Source organism: Mauremys reevesii, linkage group 15, assembly GCF_016161935.1.
Source record: "Mauremys reevesii isolate NIE-2019 linkage group 15, ASM1616193v1, whole genome shotgun sequence".
NCBI lineage: Eukaryota > Metazoa > Chordata > Testudines > Geoemydidae > Mauremys > Mauremys reevesii.
The window spans coordinates 2,122,494-2,147,852 of record NC_052637.1 but is presented as its reverse complement, the minus strand read 5'-3'; the positions used below and the strand labels follow the sequence as shown (position 1 = coordinate 2,147,852).

The window sequence follows — 25,359 nt, the reverse complement described above, 5'->3', positions numbered from 1 at the left end:
AAGCTGAAGCAGTTGAGGATGTCGGCTGGTTCCTCTTCTCTGCTTTGCCCTGCTCAGCTTCCCTTTCAGGATCAGGATGATGAAAGCCCAACGGTGCCATGTGTGTCCCAGGAGACAGTGGTATGAGACATACCCCAGGGTACAATCTGGACTGTTTTATCCCAGGATGAATAAAAATCAATGACATAAAAAAATAATCAAGAAAACCAGATTTCTGTTATGTAAATGTCTGCCTGGTGATGTTCTCCTCCTAATGCAAAATGGCATGAATGAAATAACCAAGCAATGAAATAACCAAATGAAATTAAATTAAATGAAATAACCAAACATTCATTGTCTGATACAGCTGTAAAACTCATCTGAAAAGTTTTCAAAATAAATCACGGTTTAAAAATGTATAGTGTGAACCTTCCAAAAATGAAACCTACATCTATCTCTGCATTGTGAAGAATATGTACTAAGGTTATAACAACCAACAAGAATACATTTTTATGTAGAAAACTATGATTAAATGGAGTCGTCCTGACTAGTTATTTAAATCAAATCCACCCTGCTGCTTCCCTTTGTGAACAACAAACCCCTCCATGCTCTGCTCACACACAGCCACCAGCCTTCAAAGTCACTTCTGGCTGCACTGTACTGAGTGGGACTAGCCATACACTCAGGAACATACCAATCGACACAGCAACAACAGCCAGTTTTCACCTCCCAGCCTTGCGCCCCAGGAATGTGCATCTTGGACAGCTCAGTCTGATCACTGGGATGGACAATCTCAGTCATTAGTGGGTCAACCCCACAGAGGGGCCGGATTAGGCCACAGCCTTGTTCTCTCCAGTCAAATCCCCCAAACACTTCAATGAAAACAAACAGGTCCAGACAAAACACTAAAACCACTTTACTAACTGGAGCAAGTGGGATTTCAGGGATTACAAGGGACAAAGATGTCAAAGGTCAGATCTGGTTAAACCTATAAAATTAAAACATGCATTTTAAATCCTACATTTTACCAATTTAAGGAAAATGTGAAGCAAGCAGGTTTTTGCACCCCATCTGCTGTTGCAGGCAGTTCACAGTTCTGAGTACCCAGGCTGGATTTCCTTCCAGCCTTGGTCCGTCCTCCCCACTCCACGGCCCCTGTTGTCTTTCAAGTCACATTCTTGCCTTCCGTAGAGAAGGGAGAGGAGAGTTAAAAATGGAGGCAATTCTCCCTTGTGCTTTTGTACCACTCTCCTCTTTGAGGTTCACCCCCCAGCCGGGGGGCAGGCGACAATCAGTCTGTGGCCTAAGGGAGCGTCCAGCCGTCCTTCCGGTGAATTGTAACTCTCTTGTTCCCGGCTCCACAGCTGGTGAAGGGCCGGCTGAGCAATTACTGGCCACTTAGCACCTAGCTGGTGTGCAGGTGCCGCTATCTCTGGGGAGCTCGTCTGTGGGCGTTTTCCAGCTTTACAGCATGTAACAAACATACAGCAAACTTTCCGAGCTCCATGGACAGTCAGGGGTGGCTCTAGCGATTTAGACGCCCCAAGCATGGCGGCATGCCACGGGGGGCGCTTTGCCGGTCACCGATCCCGCGGCTCCGGTGGACCTCCTGCAGACACACCTGCGGATGCTCCACCGGAGCCACGGGACCAGCGGACCCTCCGCAGGTACGTCTGCAAGACATCCACCGGAGCTACCTGCCGCCCTCCTGGTGACCACAGAGTGCCCCCTGCGGCATGCTTGGTGTGCTGGGGTCTGGAGCCACCCCTGTGGACAGTGCTGATAGACACATTTTAATTGGACAATAATATTCAGCAGGTGATGACTTTCCCTATGATACCTCACAGAACATACTTTGGAGAAGATTTATCATTTTGTAAACATGGTGCTGGCGATGGGCCCAGCTCTAAAGCTCTCCAATAGCAGCACAGAATTCAGGGTGGCCACGTCAAAAGTGATATTCCTCAATATCACTGTTCACAGCAGACTTATCACCCCATTGACACCTACTTCTGTGCTGCTGCTCCACCTGGGTTTGAGAGCCTGAGCATTTATCCCCACCTCCCAGATGGGCCTGTTCCTTCTTCATGAGCCCCAACCACCTGGGGCCGACAGCCAGTGCTCTTTAAAAAACAAACAACCCACACTGATCACGCCCCTCCCTTGACACATTCCTGTCCCTCCATTGGGAGGCTCTGGCCACAGTTTGAAAATTGGTAATGTAGAGATGCACCGTGGGGATTGGTAGCCAAGATGGTAACAGCTGCTCCTTTCCATCTCCGGGATCCCCACAGAAAATGTCCAAGCAGGAGAGCGGAACAGATCCAGTTAACACTAACCTTGCAAAACACATTTTGGTGATTTCAGCTATAAACATTCTCTCCATCTTTCAGCCCCTATCCCCATTGAATCCATTACATGCAACTTGCTTAATCCTTTCTTGCCATGTGTCACAGCAGTTTAGATCCTGTGTGGATTCTTCCATGTTTAATGAGGTCAGACTTCCATATGAAACTTTTCCCGCAGTCCAAGCACCTCTGGAGTCTCTCCTGTGTGGACTGCCTGATGTTGAATAAGCTGTGACCTTCTTATGAAACTTTTCCCACAGTCCATGCACTTGTGGGGTCTCTCTCCTGTGTGGATTGACTGATGTTTAACAAGGTTAGATCTCACTGAGAAACATTTCCCACAGTCCAAGCACTTGTGGGGTCTCTCTCCTGTGTGGATTCTCTGATGTTCAACAAGGTGTGACCTGCTGATGAAACTTTTCCCACACTCCAAGCACTTGTGGGGTCTCTTTCCTGTGTGGATTGACTGATGTTTAACAAGGTCTGACCTTTTTATGTAACCTTTCCCACAGTCCAAGCACTTGTGGGGTCTCTCTCCAGTGTGGATTGCCTGATGTTTAACAAGGCTTGATCTCTTTGTGAAACATTTCCCACAGTCCAAGCACTTGTGGGGTTTCTCTCCTGTGTGGATTGCCTGATGTTTAACAAGGTCTGAACTTTGTATGTAACCTTTCCCACAGTCCAAGCACTTGTGGGGTCTCTCTCCTGTGTGGATTTCCTGATGTTCAACAAGGTTTGACTTTCTTATGAAACTTTTCCCACAGTCCAAGCACTTGTGAGGTCTCTCTCCTGTGTGGATTGCCTGATGTTCAACAAGGTTTGACTTTCTTATGAAACTTTTCCCACAGTCCAAGCACTTGTGAGGTCTCTCTCCTGTGTGTAATGCCTCATGACGAACTAGGTGTGACCTCCTTATGAAATTTTTCCCACAGTCCAAGCACTTGTGGGGTTTCTCTCCTGTGTGGACTGCCTGATGTTCAACAAGGCTTGACTTTCTTATGAAACTTTTCCCACAGTCCAAGCACTTGTGAGGTCTCTCTCCTGTGTGTAATGCCTGATGACGAACTAGGTGTGACCTCTGTGTGAAATTTTTCCCACAGTCCAAGCACTTGTGGGGTTTCTCTTCTGTGTGGATTGCCTGATGTTCAACAAGGCTTGACTTTCTTATGAAACTTTTCCCACAGTCCAAGCACTTATGGGGTCTCTCTCCTGTGTGTAATGCCTGATGATGAACTAGCTGTGACCTCTGTATGAAACTTTTCCCACAGTCCAAGCACTTGTGGGGTCTCTCTCCTGTGTGTACTGCCTGATGACAAACTAGGTGTGACCTCTGTATGAAACTTTTCCCACATTCTAAGCACTTGTGGGGTCTCTCCCCTGTGTGTAATGCCTGATGTTTAACAAGGTCTGACCTTTGTATGTATCCTTTCCCACATTCTAAGCACTTGTGGGGTCTCTCTCCTGTGTGGATTGCTTGATGATAAACAAGGTCTGACCTTCGTATGAAACTTTTCCCACACTCCAAGCACTTATGGGGTCTCTCTCCTGTGTGTAATGCCTGATGATGAACTAGCTGTGACCTCTGTATGAAACTTTTCCCACAGTCCAAGCACTTGTGGGGTCTCTCTCCTGTGTGTAATGCGTGATGACAAACTAGGTGTGACCTCTGTATGAAACTTTTCCCACATTCTAAGCACTTGTGGGGTCTCTCTCCTGTGTGGATTGCTTGATGATAAACAAGGTCTGACCTTCGTATGAAACTTTTCCCACACTCCAAGCATTTGTAGGGTCTCTCTCCTGTGTGGATTGCCTGATGTTCACAAAGGTTTGACTTTCTTATGAAACTTTTCCCACATTCCAAGCATTTGTGGGGTCTATCCCCTGTGTGGCTTAACTGATGTCTAATTATTTGTGTCTTCGAAATGAAACATTTCCCGCACTCGAGGGATTGAGAGGGTTTTTCTCCACTGTGGCTTCTCCCGTGGTTATTACGATCTGAGAGCTTATTGAAGCTTTCCCCAGGGTCCAAGCATTGAAGAGGTTTCTCTCCAGTAAGGATTGTCTGATGTGTCACAAGCTGTGATCTCACAATGAATCCTTTCCCACACTGAAGGTAGTGCCAGGGTGTGTCTTCCTTGGGATCCTCCTCTCCTCCCCCATTGTTAATAGATTCATCCACTTTCTTCCCTGGGTGGTTTCCCAGAAGCCTCTCTGACCTGTGCCAATTTCCCCAGGCTTCTGCCTGCTCCAAGCACTGGGGAAAATTGCCTTCGGCTCTTCCCACAAAGGTCCCCTGCAGTTCCACTTCCTCGGGAATTTCCTCATGATGATTCCCCTCCTCATTCTCACTCCCTCGCTCAGCACCTGCTGGGAGAGACACAATCCAGACAGGAGTCATTGTGCTGGGGAGAAAGAGGAATAGCACCGAGGGAAAACCCAACACAAAGACTGAGCAATTGGACTCCGCCTCCACATCCCTCCCAAACACTCTCAGGGCAGGAAAGCTGGGAAGCAAACTCCTGCAGGTAAGAGGCTGGGTGGAATGGCATGAGCTATATCTGATGACTGCAGCCCTGTCCTGGCTGAGATGAGGAAGAACTGAGGGTGCTTACTCACACCATATTTGGGGATTCTCAATTTTTTCCTTCATTCCCTAGATGGTTTCTGTGTCAGTCCTCACCTGTATAGGGGCATCTCGGAAGCCTTCTTTCCTTGCAGGTCTGGAGATCCGGCACCCACGGCTCTTCCCCTCGTTCCAGCTGGACAATCAGCTCAGGTTTGGGATGGGGGAATCCTGCGCAGAGGGTGAAATCAGACCTGATCAGGGTGCGTGGAGCATTGGTGGAGTATTTGTCATAAAGGACATTCTGTGAGTGGAACCTGTCCCTCTGCTCTGTTGGAGGAACGTGGAATCGAAGAAGACGGGAAAACAGTCACTGAGTCCCCTTGCGCAGAGGAAGTTGTCTGGGGAGGTGAGTTGAATTATTACTACACCCTCACTAGGCGTTCCCAGGATCTGTGCACTCTGGGGGCCTTGCCGACTCACACACGGCTCTGGACTTAAACCCCTGCCTCTTTCTAAACCTGCAGAGCCGAGAGCCCTCCCCAGGGCTGGAGCTAGTCCCAACGAGGGAAGTGAACAGGAATTCTGTGTGCAGCCAAGAAACAACACAGAGAGGACAATGTCGGATTTATGCCCCTTGGAAAGCTGGAGGGGTGGGGACGGTTTAGCTTGTCCCTTGGGTGTTGACACCCATGTCCCACTGGAGGGGGCACGGAGATGCAAGTCTCTCTCACATGGCAGCTGAGCATTATGGAACCCATTCGCCTCTGATCTAACTGACACGGGAAGAACATGACCACATATAGATACATAGACCCCACGGCTTCTAGTATCTGAGGGGACGGGAATCCCTTACCCAGCGAGGTCACTGTCTCGTAGTTCTCCTGCATGACGTCCCTGTAGAGGGCTCTCTGAGCGGGGTCCAGCAGAGCCCCCTGTCCCTGGGTGAAATACACAGCCACCTCCTCGAAGGTCACCGGCATCTGAAACACCAAAAGGCCCCGGTCATTACCTGCTGCCCCAGCCACAATCCCACTAGTCATGTGGGAGGAAGGATAAAGAAATGGAAATTCCCACTCCACCCCCCACCCCCACCCTGCTCAGAGCAGCCAGGAGGCTTCAGGGGGTGGGAGAAGGTGAGAGCTCCTTGTCCCCCCCAGCACACAGAGCAGGGCAGGGTCTTCTCATTTCCCACACACCTGCCAGCCACAGGCTGATACGGAAGCAGAGCTCTGAGCCAGGGACAGGGACAGGAATCCCAACAGCTTCCCTGCGTATTTCACAGCAGTCTCAGGCTAGTGGGGTCTCACTCCAGCACTGGGAGCCTTGAAAATGTTCCCAGCCCAGTGCAAGGGGGGTGTCTCCTCTTTGAGAAATGGGGGAATGTCCCGTCTCCCCTCCCCCATCACCAATGGGGCCCACTCAGAAAATCAATAGGTTTATCACACCCTGTCTCCTCCCTGCCCCTGCCCAGGAGCTCCCTGAAAATCCCCTACCCAAGCTGGCTCCATCACAGACATTTCCCTTCCCTGCGTCCTGGAAGACGGGCCCATCTGGACCGAAACATGGACGTGATTCCTCAGCCTGCCGGGGTGATGGGGGAGGTACCAGAAGGGGCTTCAGTCCATGTCACCCCCCGATTCCCCCCAGGCTCTTCAGACCCTCCCAGTAACAGCATCTCTGAGCCAAGTGCTAGAAAAAGAGCAGAACTAAAGGGGCCACTTTGGGCGATTTCCCCGCACTGCCCTGTAAACTCCTCTCCCTGAGGAACAGCCGGAGCCCTCTGGTGGCATCACCTGAAGAACGAGCTGCCCTGGGCTCCTGCAGCAGCCCCCAGGGACAGGCAGGCAGAGGCTGAGCCCAGTGGCCCATCCACACTCCCTGCCTGCCCAAAACAGCAGTGACTCCGGTGGGGCTGAGATGTGAATCCTGCCCAGAAATCAGACCAGGGCCCCGGGCAGACCCCAAAACTCATGAGACACAGACCCCGCCAGCCCGGGGGTGTCTGACAATAACACACACTGGGAGCAGGGTGGGGTGGGGCTAAGTTTCTGTCCCCCTCCCGCCTCCCCACACACCCCTTCCCTCGCAGTGTCCCCCCCATCTTCCCCCATCCCAGCCTCGCTCCCCTCGGCCCCCGCACCCGCCTCCTGCCCCCACCCCGCTCCCCCGCCTGCCCTCACCCCCTGCACCTCTTTAGCCTCCGCCCCCTGCAGCCCGGGGGTGCCGGGGGGGGGGCGGGTCTCTCTCACCTTCCCTCCGAGCGGGGCCCCCCGGGGCAGGGGCCGGGCCGGGCTGGGGGCTCTGCCCTGGGAGAGGCTCCTGGGGGGGAGCAGCGGGAAGGGCCCTGCTGGAGATTCCCCTCTCCCGGCTGCAGCCAGGGCTCCGGGCTCCCAGCACCAGCCGCCCCCCGGGGCTCGGGGATCTCGCCAGGAGCCGGGGAGCCAGAGTCACCGCAGCGGCTGCGAGTCACTTCCTGCGGCCGGGCCGGAGCCCAGCGCCCGCTGCCCCGGAACCGCCTCCCGGCTGCCCCTGGGTCCTAGCGCTGAAGGGATCGCGCTGCAGCATCTCTGGGTCCGGCTCCTGTTCCGCTCCCAGGCGCTAAGGTCAGAAGGGCCCATCACGAGCATCTGGCCTAGGTCTCTTCTAAACCACTTCCTTGTTAGTACAGTGGTGAGTATTCCCGCCTGTCACGCGGGAGACCGGGTTCCCCGACGGGGAGTGCGATGCTTTTTGCCAGTGCAATGCCCCGGGTCTGGAGGGATTTGCCTGTCGAGTCAGGGCTGGGAGCTGCAGATAGGAGGCAGACCCAGATGTGTAGGGGCTGGTGTGAGTGATGACCCAGTGCTCCGCCACCTGCAGTAACTAGACTTTGGGTGTCTAGTGAATAGATCTGATCAGACACTGTCCGGTCCCCTTTTCGACTGGACTTTCCAGCCAAAAACCGGGCACCTGGCCACCCTAATAGCCCCCAATGTGCAATAAGTGCTGGGAACGCGTCGGGGACAACTTTGGCTTTCCAAAGATGGGGGACGTGAGCAGGGGGCAGCCGGGTTAGACTCGGTTCTCACCAGCAGGGACAAAGCCATTGGTCTGGAGGAAATTACAAGAAGGTGGGTGCACAACTGGTTGAAAGACTGTACTCTGAGACAGAGTAGTTACCAATGGTCTGGGGTCAAACAGGGATGGGAACAGTGGGGGTGGGGAGAAGCCCCATGTGGCTTCTCCTGCTCTTTACAGGGAACAGGGAGCATAGGCGCTGACTTCCCCGCTTTCCCCTGGGTGCTTGAACCCTCATCTGCCCCCAGCCCCACCCCCACACCACGCCTTCCATGAGGCCCCGCGCCGCCCCTACCCCACCCCCATTCCAACCCCTTTCCCAAAATCCCCACCCAACTCGGCAGGGGCGGCTCTAGGAATTGCGCCGCCCCAAGCAGGGCGGCACGCCGCGGGGGGGGGGGGGTGCGCTCTGGCGGTCACCAGTCCCGCGGCTCCGGTGGACCTTCTGCAGACGTGCCTGCGGAGGGTCCTCTGGTCCCGCGGCTCCGGTGGAGCATCCGCAGGCACGCCTGCGGGAGGTCCACCAGAGCCGCCTGCCGCCCTCCCGCGGCACGCCGCCCCAAGCACCGGCCCTGCAACTCAGCCCCTAGTCCATTCCCTTCCCCAAATCACAGCCCAGTCCCACCTCTTCCCTGCCTCCTCCTCTGAGCGCCATGTTCCTGCTCCTCCTGCAGCATGTGAACGCTGCCAAACAGCTGTTTGGCAGCGGTAGGGCAGGAAGTGCTAGGAGGTAGGCGGAGAAGCAGGGACACGATGCGGAGGGTGGGGGGAAGGGGAGCTTGGCTGCCTGTGATTGCAGAGCACCCACTCTTTTTTCTCTGATTGTTCCAGCCCCGGAGCACCCACAGAGTCACCACCTATGGCAGCGGGTGGGTGTGGTGGGGGACAGAGAACAGGGAGTGGTAGCCCACCCAGAGCTTCTGGGACAGCCAGACTCCTGGGAGGGAGCAACTGCTGGAGCTGAGAGATCAGGCTCTCAGCTCCACACATGGCCTCTTTTAGGTCGGTGGAAGTGCTCCTGGCGCTGTCAGGTCCCCCAACCCAAGGAGGGTAGTGTGGACATTGCCTTCCGCAGTAATTACTCTGGTGGCTGTAAGTCAACCTAATATAGCTTGAGTTAGGTTTGGCGTGTAGACGTACCCTTACAAGCAAAGGGATTTCTCTCACCCAAGAGGTTTCAGCAGTCCCTGCTCACTGGAAACCTGCCAGCGAGGACCACTCACCCCAGTTCAATGATGCTCCTATTGTCTTTCAAGCGATCCTGCTTCCTGAGTCACTTCTTGCTGCTGGGCCTGAGCCCAGGCAGCGATCACTCCTGCAGCTACTCCTGGGTCCTAGCAATAAACCCATTGCATTGCAGCCCCCAGTCCCAGTCCCTGCCCCCTGGGGATCCACCACCCCTGGATTCGGGCAGCTTCTTCCAGCATTAAGGGGGCATCCCGCATAGAAACGTCTCCTGTCAGCATTTAGTCTTGCTTGCAGCCTCCCTGCAGGAGAAACCTGGGCACAGGCTGCTGGCTGATCAGCCCGTCTGTGGCAAACTTTTCTTTGCATTGGGCTGGCTAAGGCCTTGCTTTAACCTGCCTCCCTGGTCACAGGCTACCTCTGGTTGTCTCAGCTGGCTGGGTCCGATTTGTAGGGGAGAGAGAGAGAAGGCAAAAGGATAAAGAATAGAAGGGGGATGGAGGGTGGCATAATAGTTTAGACCAGTGGGAAGGAAACAGACATGAGGGGAAGGATGGCAGCAGAACCTCAAGTCTCACATGCCAGGGGGAGTCAGGATTTAGCCGAAGCAGTTGGGGATGTCGGCTGGTTCCTCTTCTCTGCTTTGCCCTGCTCAGCTTCCCTTTCAGGATCAGGATGAAAGCCCAACGGTGCCATGCTGGGTCCCAGGAGACAGCGGGTGTGAGACATACCCCAGGGTACAATCTGGACTGTTGAACTGCTTAATTCTCCATCCCAGGGCATGTTTTACACTGCTGCCCTGTGTGAACAACAAACCCCTCCAGGCTCTGCTCACACACAGCCACCAGCCTTCAAAGTCACTCCTGGCTGCACTGTACTGAGTGCGACTAGCCAGACACTCAGGAACTTACCAAACGACACAGCAACATCTGCCAGTTTTCTACTCCCAGCCTTGCGCCCCGGGAATGTGCATTTTGAACTGTTCAGTCTGTTCACTGGGCTGGACAAACTCAATAATTAGTGGGTCATCCCCACAAAGGGGCCAGATTAGGCCACAGCCTTGTTCTCTCCAGTCAAATACCCCCAAAAACTTCAATGAAAATACACAGGTCCAGACAAAACACTAAAACCACTTTACTAACTGGAGCAAGGGGGTTTTCAGGGATTACAAGGGAGAAGGATGTAAAAGGTCAGAACTGGTTAAAAAAATAAAATTAAAACATGCATTTTAAATCCTAAATTTTACAGCATGTAACAAACATACAGCAAACTCTCCGAGCTCGATGGACAGTGCTGATAGAAACATTTTAATGGGACAATAATATTCAGCAGATGATGACTTTTCCTGATACCTCACAAGACATACTTTGGAGAAGATTTATCATTTTGTAAACGTGGTGACCATAATAGTGTAGACCAGTGGCTCAAAAACGCATTTTATGAGTCCCCGCCACCCCACCCCCCATCTTCTTTGTGTCTTTGGTCATTACGCCCCCACCCTCACAAGCACATATATCGCCACCCAGCTCTAACGGCAGAGCAGTTGCTGGCGATGCGCCCAGCTCTGAAGCCCTCCAATAGCAGCAAAGAAGTGAGGGTGGCCACGTGAAAAGTGAAGTTCCTCAATATCGCTGTTCACAGCAGACTTATCACCCCATTGACACCTACTTCTGTGCTGCTGCTCCACCTGGGTTTGAGAGCCTGAGCATTTATCCCCACCTCCCAGATGGGCCTGTTCCTCCTTCATGAGCCCCAGCCACCCAGTGCCGACAGCCAGTGCTCTTTAAAAAAAAAAACAACCCACATGCCTCCCTTGGGAGGCTCTGCCCCATAGTTTGAGAAATGCTCATGTAGATAGTCACCTGTAGGATTGGTAGCCAAGATGGTAACACCTGCTCCTTTCTGTGTCCAGGATCTCCAGAGAAAATGTCCGAGCAGGAGAGCAGAACAGATCCCATTGACATTAACCTTCCAAAACACATTTTGGTGATTTCAGAAATAAACATTCCCTCTATCCTTCAGGCCCTACCCGCAGTGATTTCAAGGAGACTGAGCTAGAACTGGGCAGGTGGCAGGGGTGACAGGTATAATCTCTGAATTATTGATCCCTGAGTGAACAGAACACAGGAACCCTTGGGATAAATTGTTAACCTCTAACAAGATACAGCTAAACATAGACTACTACAGTTACCCCGCTTCTTCCAAGTATTTAATAATACACATTTACATTTCAAACTCTAGTTTATCTAAGGTGGACACACATTTAAATCTCTCTCTAAAGGTTAACTCTGAGTCAATTGCATGCAAGTTGCTTAACCCTTTATTGCCACGTGTGACAGAAATTTAGATCCTGTGTGGATTCTTCCATGCTTAATGAGGTGTGATCTGTGTGAAACTTTTCCCACAGTCCAAGCACTTCTGGGGTCTCTCTCATGTGGATTCTCTGATGTGAAACAAGGGCTGTTTTCTGGCTGAATCTTTTCCCACAGTCTAAGCACCTGTGCGGTCTCTATCCTGTGTGCATTGCCTGATGTTTAACAAGGTTTGACCTCTGCATGAAACTTTTCCCACAGCCCAAACACTTATGGAATCTCTCTCCTGGGTGGATTCTCTGATGTTTAACAAGGTGTGGGAGGGGTACTGTGTATGTGTAGGGGAGAAGCTCCAGGTGGCTTCCCCTGCTCTTTCCAGGGAATGGAGTATAGAGTGGGGCAGCTCACCCAGAGCCTATCGGGCAACCAGGCTCCTGGGAGGGACCTGCTGCTGGAGCTAAGAGACCAGGCTCTCAGCTCCTCACATGCCCCCTCTTTGGTCGGTGGAAGTGCTCCTCATGAGGACTCACACCACTGACCCAAGGAGGATAGTGTGGACAACTTATAGGTTCCCCCATCAGCAAAAGGATGTCGCTCACCCAAAAGCAGTCAGCAGCCTGAACTCACTGGAAAGTCTTCCAGCCAGGACCTTGCTGCCATGAATTGGAATAGGGGAGGGCAGATGGCCAGAGGCATTTTTTCCTCCTTCTCATTCTCCCATCCTTTATACTGGAAAAGTCTTTGCTGGGTCTTGGGGTCAGGCAACTCCATGGCGTAAGTGAGCTCTGAAGTGTTCTACAGATGAATTGTAAATTTCTTTGTTTACTCCTTTCTTCCAATTGGTGGACGGCCAGATAAAGGACAGATACCGTTTCCGTAACTGGCGTTCTTCAAGATATGTTGCTCACGTCTATTCCATGGTCGGTGCATGCTCACCATGTGCACTGGTGCTGGAAGTTTTACCCCTAGCAGTACCCATAAGGGGGGAGTGCCCCCCGCGACCCCTGGAGTGGTGCCTGCCTGGCGCGGTATAAGGGGAGCTGCATGTTCCCCCCCCCTCAGTTCTTTCTTGCCAGTCAACTCCGGCAGAGGGGAAGGAGGGCGGGATGTGGAATGGACATGAGCAACATATCTCGAAAAACACCAGTTATGGAAAGGTAACTGTCTTTTCTTCTTTGAGTGATTGCTCATGTGTATTCCACAGCAGGTGATTCCAAGTTATGTCTGTTGGAGGTGGGTAGGAGTTCACAAGTTCCCAGGATGGAGTACCGCCCTGCCAAACATGGTGTCATCCCTGGTTTGGGAGGCTATTGCATAGTGCAAAGTGAACGTGTGAACTGAAGACCATACGGTGGCTCTACAAATGTCCTGTATAGGGACGTGGGCTATGAAGGCAGCCGATGAGGCCTGTACCCACGTCAAGTACGCCCTCACAATGGGTGGTGGTGGGGACACCTGCCAGCTCATAACAGGAGCAGATGCACAAGGTGATCCAGTTGGAAAGCTGCTGAGTGGAAATCGGCTGGCTCTCACGCACTCAGCCAAAGCGACAAACAGTTGCAAGCTTGGTTTGCTCGAGGTAGAAAGCCAGAGCCCGCCTCACATCAAGCGTGTGGCGACGGCGCTCCTCAGAGGGGATAGGAGGTCAACTGAGAGGTGTAACCTCGGGAAATGGTGTTGAGGACCCATCGGTCTGAAGTGAGCCATGACCATTCCGGGAGGAAAGTACACAACGCGCTGGAGAAAGGAAGCTTTATTGGGGGTGCATCTCTGCTGAGAACTGGTGAGGTACCCCCGAGCATCCCATCAAAACCGCCTTTTACCCCCCTGCTTGCCCTTAGAGGACCCAGTTCTTGGTAGGCCTGGTAGTCCTGCGGGACGGAGTGGGGTGGGGCCACAATCAGCTCCTTCGAACGGGGTGAGGAGGCCGGTGTGGTGCTTTGGGTGTCGGCTGGCACTGGAGGATCCACCACCTGGTCGGACTCCGGGCTCATCGATAGGGGTCGGCCTGACTTCAAGGCTGCCCCGGTCTGTTGACATCCTAGGCTCCCTTCTTGCCTGCGCCCAACCTCGGCATCTCAGCAATAGGGAGATACTGACTCCTTCCCCCTATCATTTTTGGAGTGTCATTCATGGTCCTTTAGATTTGAGGGGCAGCTTCACATGAAACTGACAAGCCAAGTGTGGTCGCTCTGTGGCTGTGATGCAGCGAGTTCACAGTTCTCAGCCTCAGCCATCAGGCTCTCAGGAGCAAACCCAGCAGTTGCCCAGCTCTGCTGTTCTTGCCTTCTTCCCCTCCCAGCAGTACCTCACATCACTGCAGGGATCAGGCAGTAACTTTATTCTCCATTTCAGTCTCTGCCTCTTGCACTGTGAATCTAGCTTGCAGCATCTGTGTTTGTGCTGAGAGATACTGATCACTGCCATTGTTCAAACCACACAAAAATATCTCATGACAAAGCATCAGATAAAAATTAAAATAAAATCTAAAAGAGGATGATTCCAACAAACGATCATTTGTTTCCTGAAGTCCTCAATAAACCTCAGCTACATCCTGTCAAACTAAACTAATATCAAAGTACGTGACCTCACGGCCTTCTCGAAGAGAGAAAAACCCACAATCCAGGGTGGGCCATAAAACACTTTCACATTCATAAAGTGAAATCTCAAAGAATCTTTTAAGACTCAAAATCAGGAAAATAAACGTACCCGTTTTCTTCTGAAGTGGCTAAACCAGCTTCACTTCTAGCTTCATTATTCGGTTGTATTGGTTGCATCATTATAATAAAAGAAAGAGAAAGAAAGAAAAATCTTCCCATCTACAAATGATCTGGACTAGCCTAGAAAAAGTCAGGAAGCAATTTTACCAATAGATGGAAACAGGGCTACAAGATCTGAAAGGTCAAACTGTGCTTTGAGGTTCATTGGGATTTCCCTGCCCACTCCTAGTTCTGGGACACTGTCTTCCCAAGCCCTCAGGGGTCTGACTTAGGATCATAGACATCAAAACTGTGACTCCTAAGCATGGAGAGCCATGGACACGGTGGTAAGTGACATTGGGGCACGGAGGGGTAGAACTGGGTCATGATAAAACTCTCCATGGCTGAGACAGAGGCTCTCCTGTGTGGAGAGTGGAGGGTGACAGTGATGGGGGAAGGAGGGAACCCTCGGACTCACCCCATCACCCTGAAATAGCACAGAAGGTAAAACACCACATTTACTATCCCTGCTGCACATTCTTTTAGCATCTAGTTAATTCTGCTCCATAAGGGAGAAAATGTACAAACACTAAATGCTTTTCAGCCTGGCCAGGAGTAATGTGAGACGATCTGGGAATGAGACAATCCGGCCCCAAAGGGGAAACTCAGGGACCAATGATCACCCTGCTAATGGGAGAGAGTTAGAACACATTAGTAAGCAGTCAAGGGACACCAAACCCAAGCAGCGATGGGTGCTGGAGCCTTCTCCCTCCCCATTTTGTCACAGATATTTTTAATAAAACTCATGGACGGGTCATGGGATTCTGGGAATTTTTCTTTATTACCTGTGATCTGTCCATCAGTTTTACTAAAAATATCCATGACAAACTCTTAGCCTTACACATAAGATGCTCAGGGCGAATTTACACTAGGAAATCTGGTGCAGGATGTGAAGGAGTAGGGACTGTCTGTGTGGGAGATGGGAGAGCCGAGGAGGATTTTAGGTGAGGGACAGGACCTGAGCCTGTAACCTGAGCTAGGCAGGGGGGAGGGGAGGTCAACACCTTTGCCCGGGAAGCTAGACAAAGGCAGAGAGCCGAGGGGAGAGGGTTGGGTCAGTTTCGATTTGGAGCTGGGGGGGGTGCAGTGCAGGGAATCCCAAGCTGGGAACTAAGCTCCCTGCACCCCCAGAAGGACCAGTTTGAGGGGTCCTGGCCATATTTCCAAGCTCTGCTGTATCCCGCATTCCTGTTGTCTAATAAACCTTCTGTTTTACTGGCTGGCTGAGAGTCACTGTGAGTCCCAGGAAGAGGGGTGCAGGGCCGGACTCCCCCACACTCCGTGACACAGGGTCACAGAGATGCTCTGGCTGATCCTGACCACGTTTCCTACCATAGACAGATGCTCGGAGGCTGATGCTGCAGAGGCAGAGGTGGGATCTCCAGGCCTCTGACAAAAGGCCCTATGGGACTCAGCCCCTCTCAGTGGTGCTGTCTGAATGCAGAGGGGGCAGTGGGAAGGGGCAGGGGGGCTGAGTGAGGAGAGGCAGCACCTCTCTACCCCTGTGCTCTTCCTTGCCTCTTATCCCATGATCCCCAAACACTTGATAGCCCAGCACCCAGCTCCCCCAGCCCCAGCCATTCAATCCCCAGTGACCTCCCCAGAACCCAATGTCCTGGTGCCTTAATGTTGGATCCCCCAGAATCCAGTGTTCTGTGGGATTTGGGGAGTGGAGGAGTTACCAGCCCCCAGGAACACTCGCTCTGCAGGGAACAGCTCCAGGTAAGTGGGGGAGCCCATCTCAGGGGCTGTGGACAGGTGTCTAGACTGAAGCTGGGGCCTGGCCCAAGTGTCCTTCTCATCTCCATGGCAGGGGGATCCCGGCTGGGAAGGGAAGGGAGAGGGGGGAACTTCAGCCAGGCAGAGGGAGCAGCTGGGGGAGTTTCTCTCCCTTCCCCGACCTGTGGCCCATCAGCTCAGCAGCCAGGGCTGCAGCAGGGAGGAGAGACTGATGGGGGCTTCTCCTCCTCTGCCTGGGGTTTGCTTAGACCAGGCAAAGCCAGAGGGTCACTGACCAGCTGCTGCTCGGCTGCTGCTGGATCCTCACCCCAGCGATGGGCAGCTGGATCCTTGGGAGCCAAAAGCCCCTGATGTGTGTGGGAACAAGGAAATGGGTTTGTCACGACGGCCAGCCCTAGTCAGGGCCCTGAGAGAATTTCCCTGCTGTGTGGAGGAGTCTCTGATGTCCACTGTGGTGTTAGCTCCACTTGGAGCATTTTCCACACTGAGAACATCTCAGAGGTTTCTTCACTGTGCGGATTTGCGGATGCCTGATATTTCAGGAGCACCACATGAAGCTTCTCTCACATTCAAGGTCTCTCTGTTGTGTGGATCACTGATGTGTGAAGTCAAGCTGAATCGTTTTCTGCAGCCAGGCTATTGCTGGGGTCTCTCACCTTCGTGGATTTTCTCATGCTTGGTGAGCTCTGAGCTCTTACTGAAGCTTTTCCCACACTCAAGGCATTTATAAGGTCTCTCCCTCATGTGGATTCTCCCATGTCGAGTAAGGTATGAGCGCTGACTGAAAGTTTTCCCACAGTCCAAGCATTTATGGGCTTTCTCTCCCGTGTGGGTTTTCTGATGATCAGTAAGTTTTGTTCTGTAAACAAAACTTTTCCCACAGTCAAGACATTTATAGGGATTGTCGCCTGTGTGGATTCTCTGATGAGTAATAAGGTGTGAGTGCTGCCTGAAAGTTTTCCCACAGTCAAGGCATTTAAAGGGTCTCTCTCCTGTATGCACTCTCTGGTGTCTAATAAGTTCTGACTTCTGAATGAAGTTTTTCCCACAGTCCAGGCATTTATGGGGTCTTTCTCCTGTATGGGTTGCCTGATGTGTAATAAGTTTTGTTCTGTCAAGGAAACATTTCCTACAATCGAGGCATTTATAGGATTTGTCACCAGTGTGGATTCTCTGATGCTTAATAAGGTTTGAACGGCAAATGAAACTTTTCCCACACTCAAGACATTTATAGGGTCGTAATCCTGTGTGGATTCTTTGGTGTGCAATAAGGTGTGAGCTCTGACTAAAACTTTTCCCACACTCAGGGCATTTGTAAGGTGTTTCTCCTGTGTGGATTCTCCTATGTTTAGTAAGGGATGAACTTTCCTTAAAATCTTTCCCACAGTCAAGGCATTTATACGGTCTCTCTCCTGTGTGAATTCTCCCATGTTTAGTAAGCTGTGAGCTCTGACTGAAAGTTTTCCCACAGTCAAGGCATTTATGGGTTTTCTCTCCTGTGTGGGTTTTCTGATGTGTATTAAGGGTTGATTTCAAACTGAAACTTTTCCCACACTCAAGGCATTTATAGGGTCTCTCGCCTGTGTGGGTCCTCTGATGTGCAATAAGGCTTGAAGTTTGACTAAAACTTTTCCCACACTCAAAGCATTTATAGGGTTTTTCTCCTGTGTGCAGTCTCCGGTGCCTAATAAAGTTTGACTTCTTACTGAAGCTTTTCTCACAGTCCAAGCATTTATGGGGTCTCCCTCCTGTGTGGATTGCCTGATGTCTAATAAGTTTTGTTCTGTCAACAAAACTTTTCCCACAGTCGAGGCATTTATAGGGTTTGGCACTTGTGTGGATTCTCTGATGCTTAATAAGGTGTGAGCGGCTAATGAAATTTTTCCCACACCCAAAGCATTTGTACGGTCTCTCTCCTGTGTGGATTCTCCTATGTTTAGTAAGCTGTGAGCGCTGACCAAAAGTTTTCCCACAGTCCAAGCATTTATGGGGTTTCTCTCCCGTGTGGGTTTTCTGATGTGTATTAAGGGTTGATTTCAAATTGAAACTTTTCCCACACTTAAGGCATGTATAGGGTCTCTCTCCTGTGTGCAGTCTCTGGTGTGTAATAAGGTGTATCTTCTGAATGAAGCTTTTCCCACAGTCCAAGCATTGATGGGGTCTCTCTCCTGTGTGGATTGCCTGATGTCTAATAAGTTTTGTACTGTCAATGAAACTTTTCCCACAGTCAAGGCATTTATAGGGTTTGGTACCCGTGTGGATTCTCCTATGTTTAGCAAGGTGTGAACGACAAATGAAATTTTTCCCACACTCAAGGCATTTATACGGTCTCTCTCCTGTGTGGATTCTCCTATGCTCAATAAGATATGAGTTCTGACTGAAAGCTTTCCCACAGTCCAAGCATTTATGGGGTTTCTCTCCCTTGTGGATTTTCTGATGTGTATTAAGAGTTGACTTCAAACTGAAACTTTTCCCACACTCAAGGCATTTGTAGGATCTTTCTCCTATGTAGATTCTCGCTTTTTTAATAAGGGATGAACTTTTGCTAAAACTTTTTCCATCATCAAGGCATGTATTGGGTCTCTTTCCTGTGCGCAGTCTCTGGTGTTTAATAAGACTTGGCTTCTTACTGAAGCTTTTCTCACACTCCAAGCATTTATAAGGCTTCTCTCCTGTGTGGGTTCTCTGATGTGTACTAAGCTTTGCACTAAAACAGAAACTTTTCCCACAGTCAAGACATTTGTAGGGTTTCTCGTCATTGTGATCTGTCTGCTGGACTGTGGTTTCCTTGGGATTCTTCCATCTTCTGCCACGTTGAGTGGATTCATCCAGTTTCTTCCTGGGATAGTTTCCCAGATGCATCTCTGATCTGTGTCGATCTCCCCAGGCATTTCCCTGTTCCAAGCCCCGGGAAAAATTCCCTTCAGCTCTTCTCAAAAATGTCTCCTGCAGTTCCACTTCCCCAGGACCTTCCTGCTGCTGATTCTCCTCCTTGTTCTCACTCACTGTCCTATCACCTGCTGGGAGAGAGAGAATCCAGACAGGAGTCACTCCCTGTGCCGGGGAGATAGGACAGAAAGGGGAATAGCAAAGAGGGAAAACACAACACAGTAACTGTTGGGGAAACAGACACATTGGATTCTGCCTCCACATCCCACCCAAACACTCCCAGGGAAGGAAAGCCAGGGAGAAAATTCCCGACAGCTAACAGGATGAGTGGGAAGCCAGGACTGATATTTGACTTGATGCTACGACACCTGCTGACTGCAGCCCTGACCTGGGTGAGAAGGGACAGAACTGAGGGCTTTAATTAACTGCACATTTTGTGAGTCCCAGCTTTTACCTTCACTCGCCAGATGATTTCTTTGTCAGTTTCCCTGACTCCTCACCTGTGCAGATGCCTCTCGGGCTCCCCCTGTCCTTGGAGTCCTGGAGATCCGGGACCCATGGCTCTTCCCCTCGTTCCAGCCGGGCTATCAGCTCAGGTTTGGAAATGGGGAATCCTGCGCAGGGGGTGAAATCAGGATAGCTCAGAGCGCAGGGAGCACTGGTAGAGTATTTGCCATTAGGAACATTCCCTAAATTTAACCTGACCCTACATGGGACTGTGGTAACCCAGACCCTTTGGGAGAAGCAGAAATCTAGGGGCACAGGGGTGTTGTTACAACCTCACTCGGAGTTTTCAGGATAGATGCGCTGCGGGGACTCACTGACACACACTCAGCTCGGGTGCTAAACTCCTGCCTATTTCCAAACCTGCAGAACCGAGAGCCCTCTCCAAGGCTGGAGCTAGTCCCAGGAAGGAAAGTGAACAGTGTGTGAAGGAGAAATAACACAGGCAGGGCCATACCCTGCTTCTGGCCCCTTGACAGCTGGAGAGATGGGGATGAATTAACATGTCCATTATGCTTCTGACTCTTCTGTTTCCTTGAAGGGGGAAAGAGATGAAAATCTCTCTCTCACTGGAGCTGTGGACTACACGACCCTCCCCCTGAATCCAACTGACCAGGGAAGAACCTGAGCATATTCAGACACGCAGACCCCACAGCTTGTAATAACCGAGGGGATGGGAATCCCTTACCCAGCGAGGTCACCGTCTCGTAGTTCTCCTGCATGACATCCCTGTAGAGGGCTCTCTGAGCGGGGTCCAGCAGAGCCCCCTGCCCCTGGGTGAAATACACAGCCACCTCCTCGAAGGTCACCGGCATCTGAAACAAGAGTCCCCCACTCAGCACCTGCTGCCCCAGCCAGAATCCACTAGTCACGGGGGCTTGTGGGAGGAGAGAACAAAACACTGAAGCTCTGGGAGCGCTGGAGAAGCAGAAACACATCCTGACCCTGTTGAGGGCAGCCAGGAGGCTTCAGGGGGTGGGAGAAGCTGAGAGCTCCTTGTCCCCCCAGCACACAGAGCAGGGCAGGGTCTTCTCATTTCCCACACACCTGCCAGCCACAGGCTGATACGGGAAGCAGAGCTCTGAGCCGGGGACAGGGACAGGAATCCCAACAGCTTCCCTGAGTATTTCACAGCAGCCTCTGGCCAATGGGGTCAGGCTCCAGCACTGGGAGTCTGGTCAGTTTCCCCAGCCCTGCTCAGAGGGGTTGGGTCCTGTTTTAGAAATGGGGGAATGTTTCTCACACCCTGTCTCCTCCCTGCCTCTCCCTCACCTCATCCAGCAGCTCCCTGAAAATCCCCTACCTGAGCTGGCTCCATCACAGCTATTTCCCTTCCCTGTCTCCTGGAAGACGGGATGATCTGGAGCAAAGTCTAGATGTGTTTCCTCAGCTTGTTGGGGTGAGAGGGATGATGGGGGAGGTTACAGAAGGGACGAGTCCAAGTCACACCCCGATTCCCCCCAGGCTCTTTCCCTGCAGACAGATGCTCTGGACTCTGCCATGCTGGGAAGAAACCCAGTTAATTCATTCCCCTCCCGGCCTGGCCCCCTTCCCCATTAGAACTAACCCCACCAAGTCCCTTCTACACCTCCCCAGAACAGCATCTCTGAGCCAAATGCGGGGAAAAGAGCAGAATCAAAGGAGTCACTTTAGGGCACTGCCCCACGGTGTATTGTAACCCCTGTAGCTCTGCCCCGGCTCCCTCAGTCCTGTGGTGCTCAGCAGAGTCGGCAACTGGCTTTTCCTCCCTCAGCTCCTCCCCTTGTTCCCAGGAGAGCTGAGTGCCCCGGGGGTGCAGGGAATGGAGCCGGGCAGGGCTGGGAGCTGGGAACCTCCCTCCCCACTCCCTGCTCCTGCTGCCCTTCCAGTCTCTCCGCTCCCCCTTTTATCTTCTTCCCTCGCCCTAAGAGAACGGGCGACTGCCCCATTGCCCTGGGCCTTGGCTGTCATCAGGCAGCTCAGCCACTGACACTGCTAACGGGGGTTGAACCCGGCTGTGTCACTGAGGGCAGCAGCTCTGGGACTCACCGACACAGGGAGCCCCTGCCCTTGTAGGCCAAACTCCCCAGCTGGTCCCTGAAAGGGGCCCTTTGTGCAGAGTAATTTCCCTGCCCAGCTTCAGCCCTTTCCCCAGGTCTCTCCATCACCTGCAGGCTCAGGTATCCTAGGGACTGTTTCCCAGCCCCTGGGTGGGATACGGGTGTGTGATGATGGTGGACATCCCTAGAGGGCAGGTGTGACTGCAGAGTGGCTGCCTAGGCACAGAGAATGGCCGACACTCTGTATCCTGACAAGAGATGGCTGGAGCCTGTCTGCTGCAAGGAGTCAGCCGAAGGTGTGGGAGAACAAAGAGAGAGGGGGAGGTTTTTCTGGGAAGGAGGGAAAACATGGAGGAGGGGCAGCTGAGCATCACTGAGGAGTGGGGGCTGGAAGCGGGTCAGTCTCCTGGTTTGGGACTCAGCGGGGAGAGCTCAGGGCTCGGGACTCTGGATTCCCCCCAGATGGACTTTGCTGAGAGCTCCTGATTTCTGTGCTAACAAGCTCTGTTCTATGCTGTGTTCCCAGTGACCAATAAACCTATTTTCCGAGCCAGCTGAGAGTCACAGCTGACTCTGGAGGTGGGGTGCAGGGCCCCTCTGAAGGGTGTGTCAGGCTTCCCCAGGTGTCCCATCCAGGTGGACTCATGGTGTGAACAGGGGTGCTGAATACTACAAGGTCAGACCCAGGAAGCTTCTTGCCCTGGTGAGAGTGTGCTACAAGGGGAGACAGGACACCCTGCACCAGAGTCCTGCCTGGCTTCATTCAGAGCGGCTCCAGAGCATGGAGACTGTGACTCTGTGACATGAGGCTGTCGTAAACACCTATCTCCCCTCCGAGCTCTGACTGCCTCAGCTCTCAGGTGAGTAAAGAAGGTGCAGCCGAGCTTGGTGGCTGGCCTGCAATGAAAACATCCGGTGCAGCTTTGGAAACAAATACAGAACCTGTCTGGTAACTGCCGCACCCTACTTCTGGATGCTTTGGAGCAAGATCAGCCCTGCGCTCTGCACCTGTGCTGAGCCACAACACGACAACGTGTGAAATGAGCTTAATATATTTTTGTTACAGCTGCCAGACTGGGCCTCACACCTTTGTGAGCATCGCAGTCAGAGTCACTGATATGACCATCCCCACGTATGACAGGAGTAACAGACAGTGTATGCTGCCTGTGTAAGTTACATTTTCGTGGCACTGCCTAGTCAGTAAGAGATATAGTTTAGCGACCCTGTGGTTAGCGAGCAGGGAGATGCTGAGCTCAAAGAGTCTTTACAGTTTAAAGCACCAAAACTGTGGTTCATTCTCATGGGACAAGAGTGCCCCCATGTGGTCTGTGTTGCTTATAAAGGGGATCCCTGCACAGTACAGCACGGCAGGATCTGCCATGAAACGATCCGGCCTTCATTCTCCTGCTCATGCAGGAAGTTCTGTCCTGTGCAGGAGAGAGAGGAGGCGCGAGATCACTTTACATTTCAACCTCAAACACCTTTCATGAAATTTTGTCAGGCCAAAGCTGTGAAATAGCGTAATGCCGCTTCCACACCAGGCAACACTCAGGGAAGATGAGATGAGCACCCCTCTGCCTTCTCTTTGGACTTGAAACATCGGATGTGGGTTGCACCTGGACTAGCCAAGCTTTTAACATGTTCAAGAAGAGATCAAAGGACTGATAATTGACAGTGTTGGGGGGAAGGTCTCCTGCACTTGTCTGTGTTTGCCTTGACTGCCACTGTCGAAACTAAGGCCACCTGATCTCATCTGAATGAGAGCATCCACACAGGGGTTTGAAGCCCTGGGAGTTATTTGCATTAACTTTACGCTGTTAGCATCAGACAAGCCGTGAGGAAGGAAAGGAAAGGGAATGTGGGAAATCAGTGGTGGCGGGAGAGTGCTAACTCTTTAGTTTTAAATGTTTTCATTTCTTTTCCATGATGCCCCCTCAAACAGGTGCAGACATTCAGAGGCAGCGCTTGGCAAAGGAACAGGAGCAGTAGCCACACAATCAGTATCGGAGTTTTCAGTCCATGAACAATAATGGGTCGTTTAACATCGGAATCAGCAACAGAGTCTGTGCCTATAAGAAAATGGGCACATTTACCATGGGGCAACTAACCTGCATTAACTAGCCTACTGCGAAAACATAAAAGAAAGGGTGAGGTCGGCACGGTGTCCCTGGCCTGACCAATGCAAAGGAGAAACAGAGCAATTCATTTTAAAATTATTTGACTTGGGCCGTAGAAACCGGTAGTTGCCAGAAGGAAGAACATCCCTGAAAATGTATCACAACACAAAACGTAGCATCCATAAAAGGCTGGGAACTTAAATAGGCCATTAGAAGTAGAAACAATGTGGTAGAAAAATCTACATTGCTGCTGCAATAAATGAAGTCATAAAAAAGTCAAGTGGGCCATTCAGAGTGTGTGTGTGTGTGGGGGGGGGTTTACTTACAGAAATAGGGTTTTAAAATCAATTTTCAGTTGCAAGGGGTGGTGGGAAATCACATGTTCCTGGAAGTGTAAAATGGCATCAGATGTTACAGGATTGTACAACCATCCGAGATATATGGATCCTTTGGGAGGGGGAGCAGTAAACCTACTTAGCTAGTAGGACCCAAAGGCTCAGATCCAACAACATAATAAGACAAAAACAAAGTTTATTCAGTTCTTTATTTAAATTCTAGACTGTTGGGTTCATAACTGGTGGGGTTTGAATTCTTGGGGTTGTCAACTTATCTTGGGATTGTACATCTATCCTTTGTTAAAAAAACAAACAACAAAAACACCACAGAAAGTTCCTTTTGAGAAGCCCTGTATAGGAGACAATCTAAGGCCCTTAGGGACAGATTTTTAAAGGGATTTCCACTAGTGGCATATTACAAAGTATCCAGGTGCCTTCAACCTTGAAACTTCTGGCCGATAGTGAGTATTTGGGAACCAAGTTCTACACACAAATGGGACATGGGATAAAGCACTGGGGTGCTGGACAGAGAGACAAAATAGCAATTGGCTAAGGCAACCCCCATTGGGGGGGGTCAAAGGAAGCTGAAGGAGTTTTGAGACCAGCCCAGGAAATCAGTCACATTACGCCATTGCAATAGAAACAGGAACTGTTACACCAGACACACCGGGAGATGTGGTTGCTGAGGGGGATGTAAAGGCTTAACCGATAAACGCGGTTAACCGGCTTTAACCATTAACTCCGGCAGCCCCATGCTGGCCGGAGGGACCCCCTGGCGCTGGGACCCCAGCGCCCGTCTCGGCCACGTGGCCGCGGCAGAATCTCAGCCGGATCCCAGCCCCGGTCCAGCGCCTGTGCTGCCCCCCCCCGCCCTGATTGTGCCCCTGGGCCCCTCTCCTTCCCCGGACCCAGCTGGACCCCCCCACCCTGCGTTCAGTTTGGCCCCTGCCCACCTTCCACCCCCCATCTGCCCTCCTCAAATCCCCCTGAGCTGCAGCCTCCGTCCGCACCAGCGCGGCCAGGGGCAGGGAAACAAAGCAGCAGATGGGGGGTAACGTGATCCCGCCCGGGCTCCCCGCACCAGCCGCCCCCCGGGGCTCGGGGATCTCGCCAGGAGCCTGGGAGCCAGAATCACCGCAGCGGCGGCGAGTCACTTCCTGCGGCCGGGCCGGAGACCAGCGCTCGCTGCCCGGAGCCGCCTCCCGGCTGCCCCTGGGTCCTAGCGATCAACCCATCATCCCGGCCCCGCTGCCCATCGGGGCTCCGCCTCCCCTTCTCCCAGCCTTATGTGGGCATCCTGCATAGAAGCCACAGGATCAGTGGGGGCACAGAAGGGAGCCGGGCAGATCCCGGGGCGGGGGGAGAATGGGGGTTTCTAGGGAGACTCGGGTTGTTCCAGAGGAGCCAGGGGTGAGGGGGGCCGGGACACTCTGTGTGTGATTCGCTCTGGTAACAGACGGGCACAGGGAGCAGTTGGGCAGAGCTGGGCTCTTGTCTCCACCCCAGGCTCACTGGCTACCAGCCCTGGA

General features: G+C 52.1%; 1 protein-coding gene across 2 annotated transcripts; it reads right to left on the bottom strand.

Annotated features, from left to right (window-relative positions):
• Positions 1-1,635: 1,635 nt before the first annotated feature.
• Positions 1,636-5,784, bottom strand: LOC120382858 (zinc finger protein 585A-like). 2 transcript variants are annotated; one of them, XM_039500284.1, is made up of 3 exons: positions 5,747-5,784; positions 5,008-5,121; positions 1,636-4,694 (listed from the first exon to the last, which is right to left on the bottom strand). In XM_039500284.1, the coding sequence occupies exons 1-3, from the start codon at positions 5,778-5,780 to the stop codon at positions 2,476-2,478; spliced, it is 2,367 nt and encodes a 788-aa protein (XP_039356218.1). In that variant the 5' UTR covers positions 5,781-5,784; the 3' UTR covers positions 1,636-2,475. The 2 variants fall into 2 exon arrangements, with proteins under 2 accessions (XP_039356218.1, XP_039356219.1); XM_039500285.1 differs by having other exon boundaries at positions 1,636-4,691.
• Between the last annotated feature and the right edge of the window lie 19,575 nt (positions 5,785-25,359).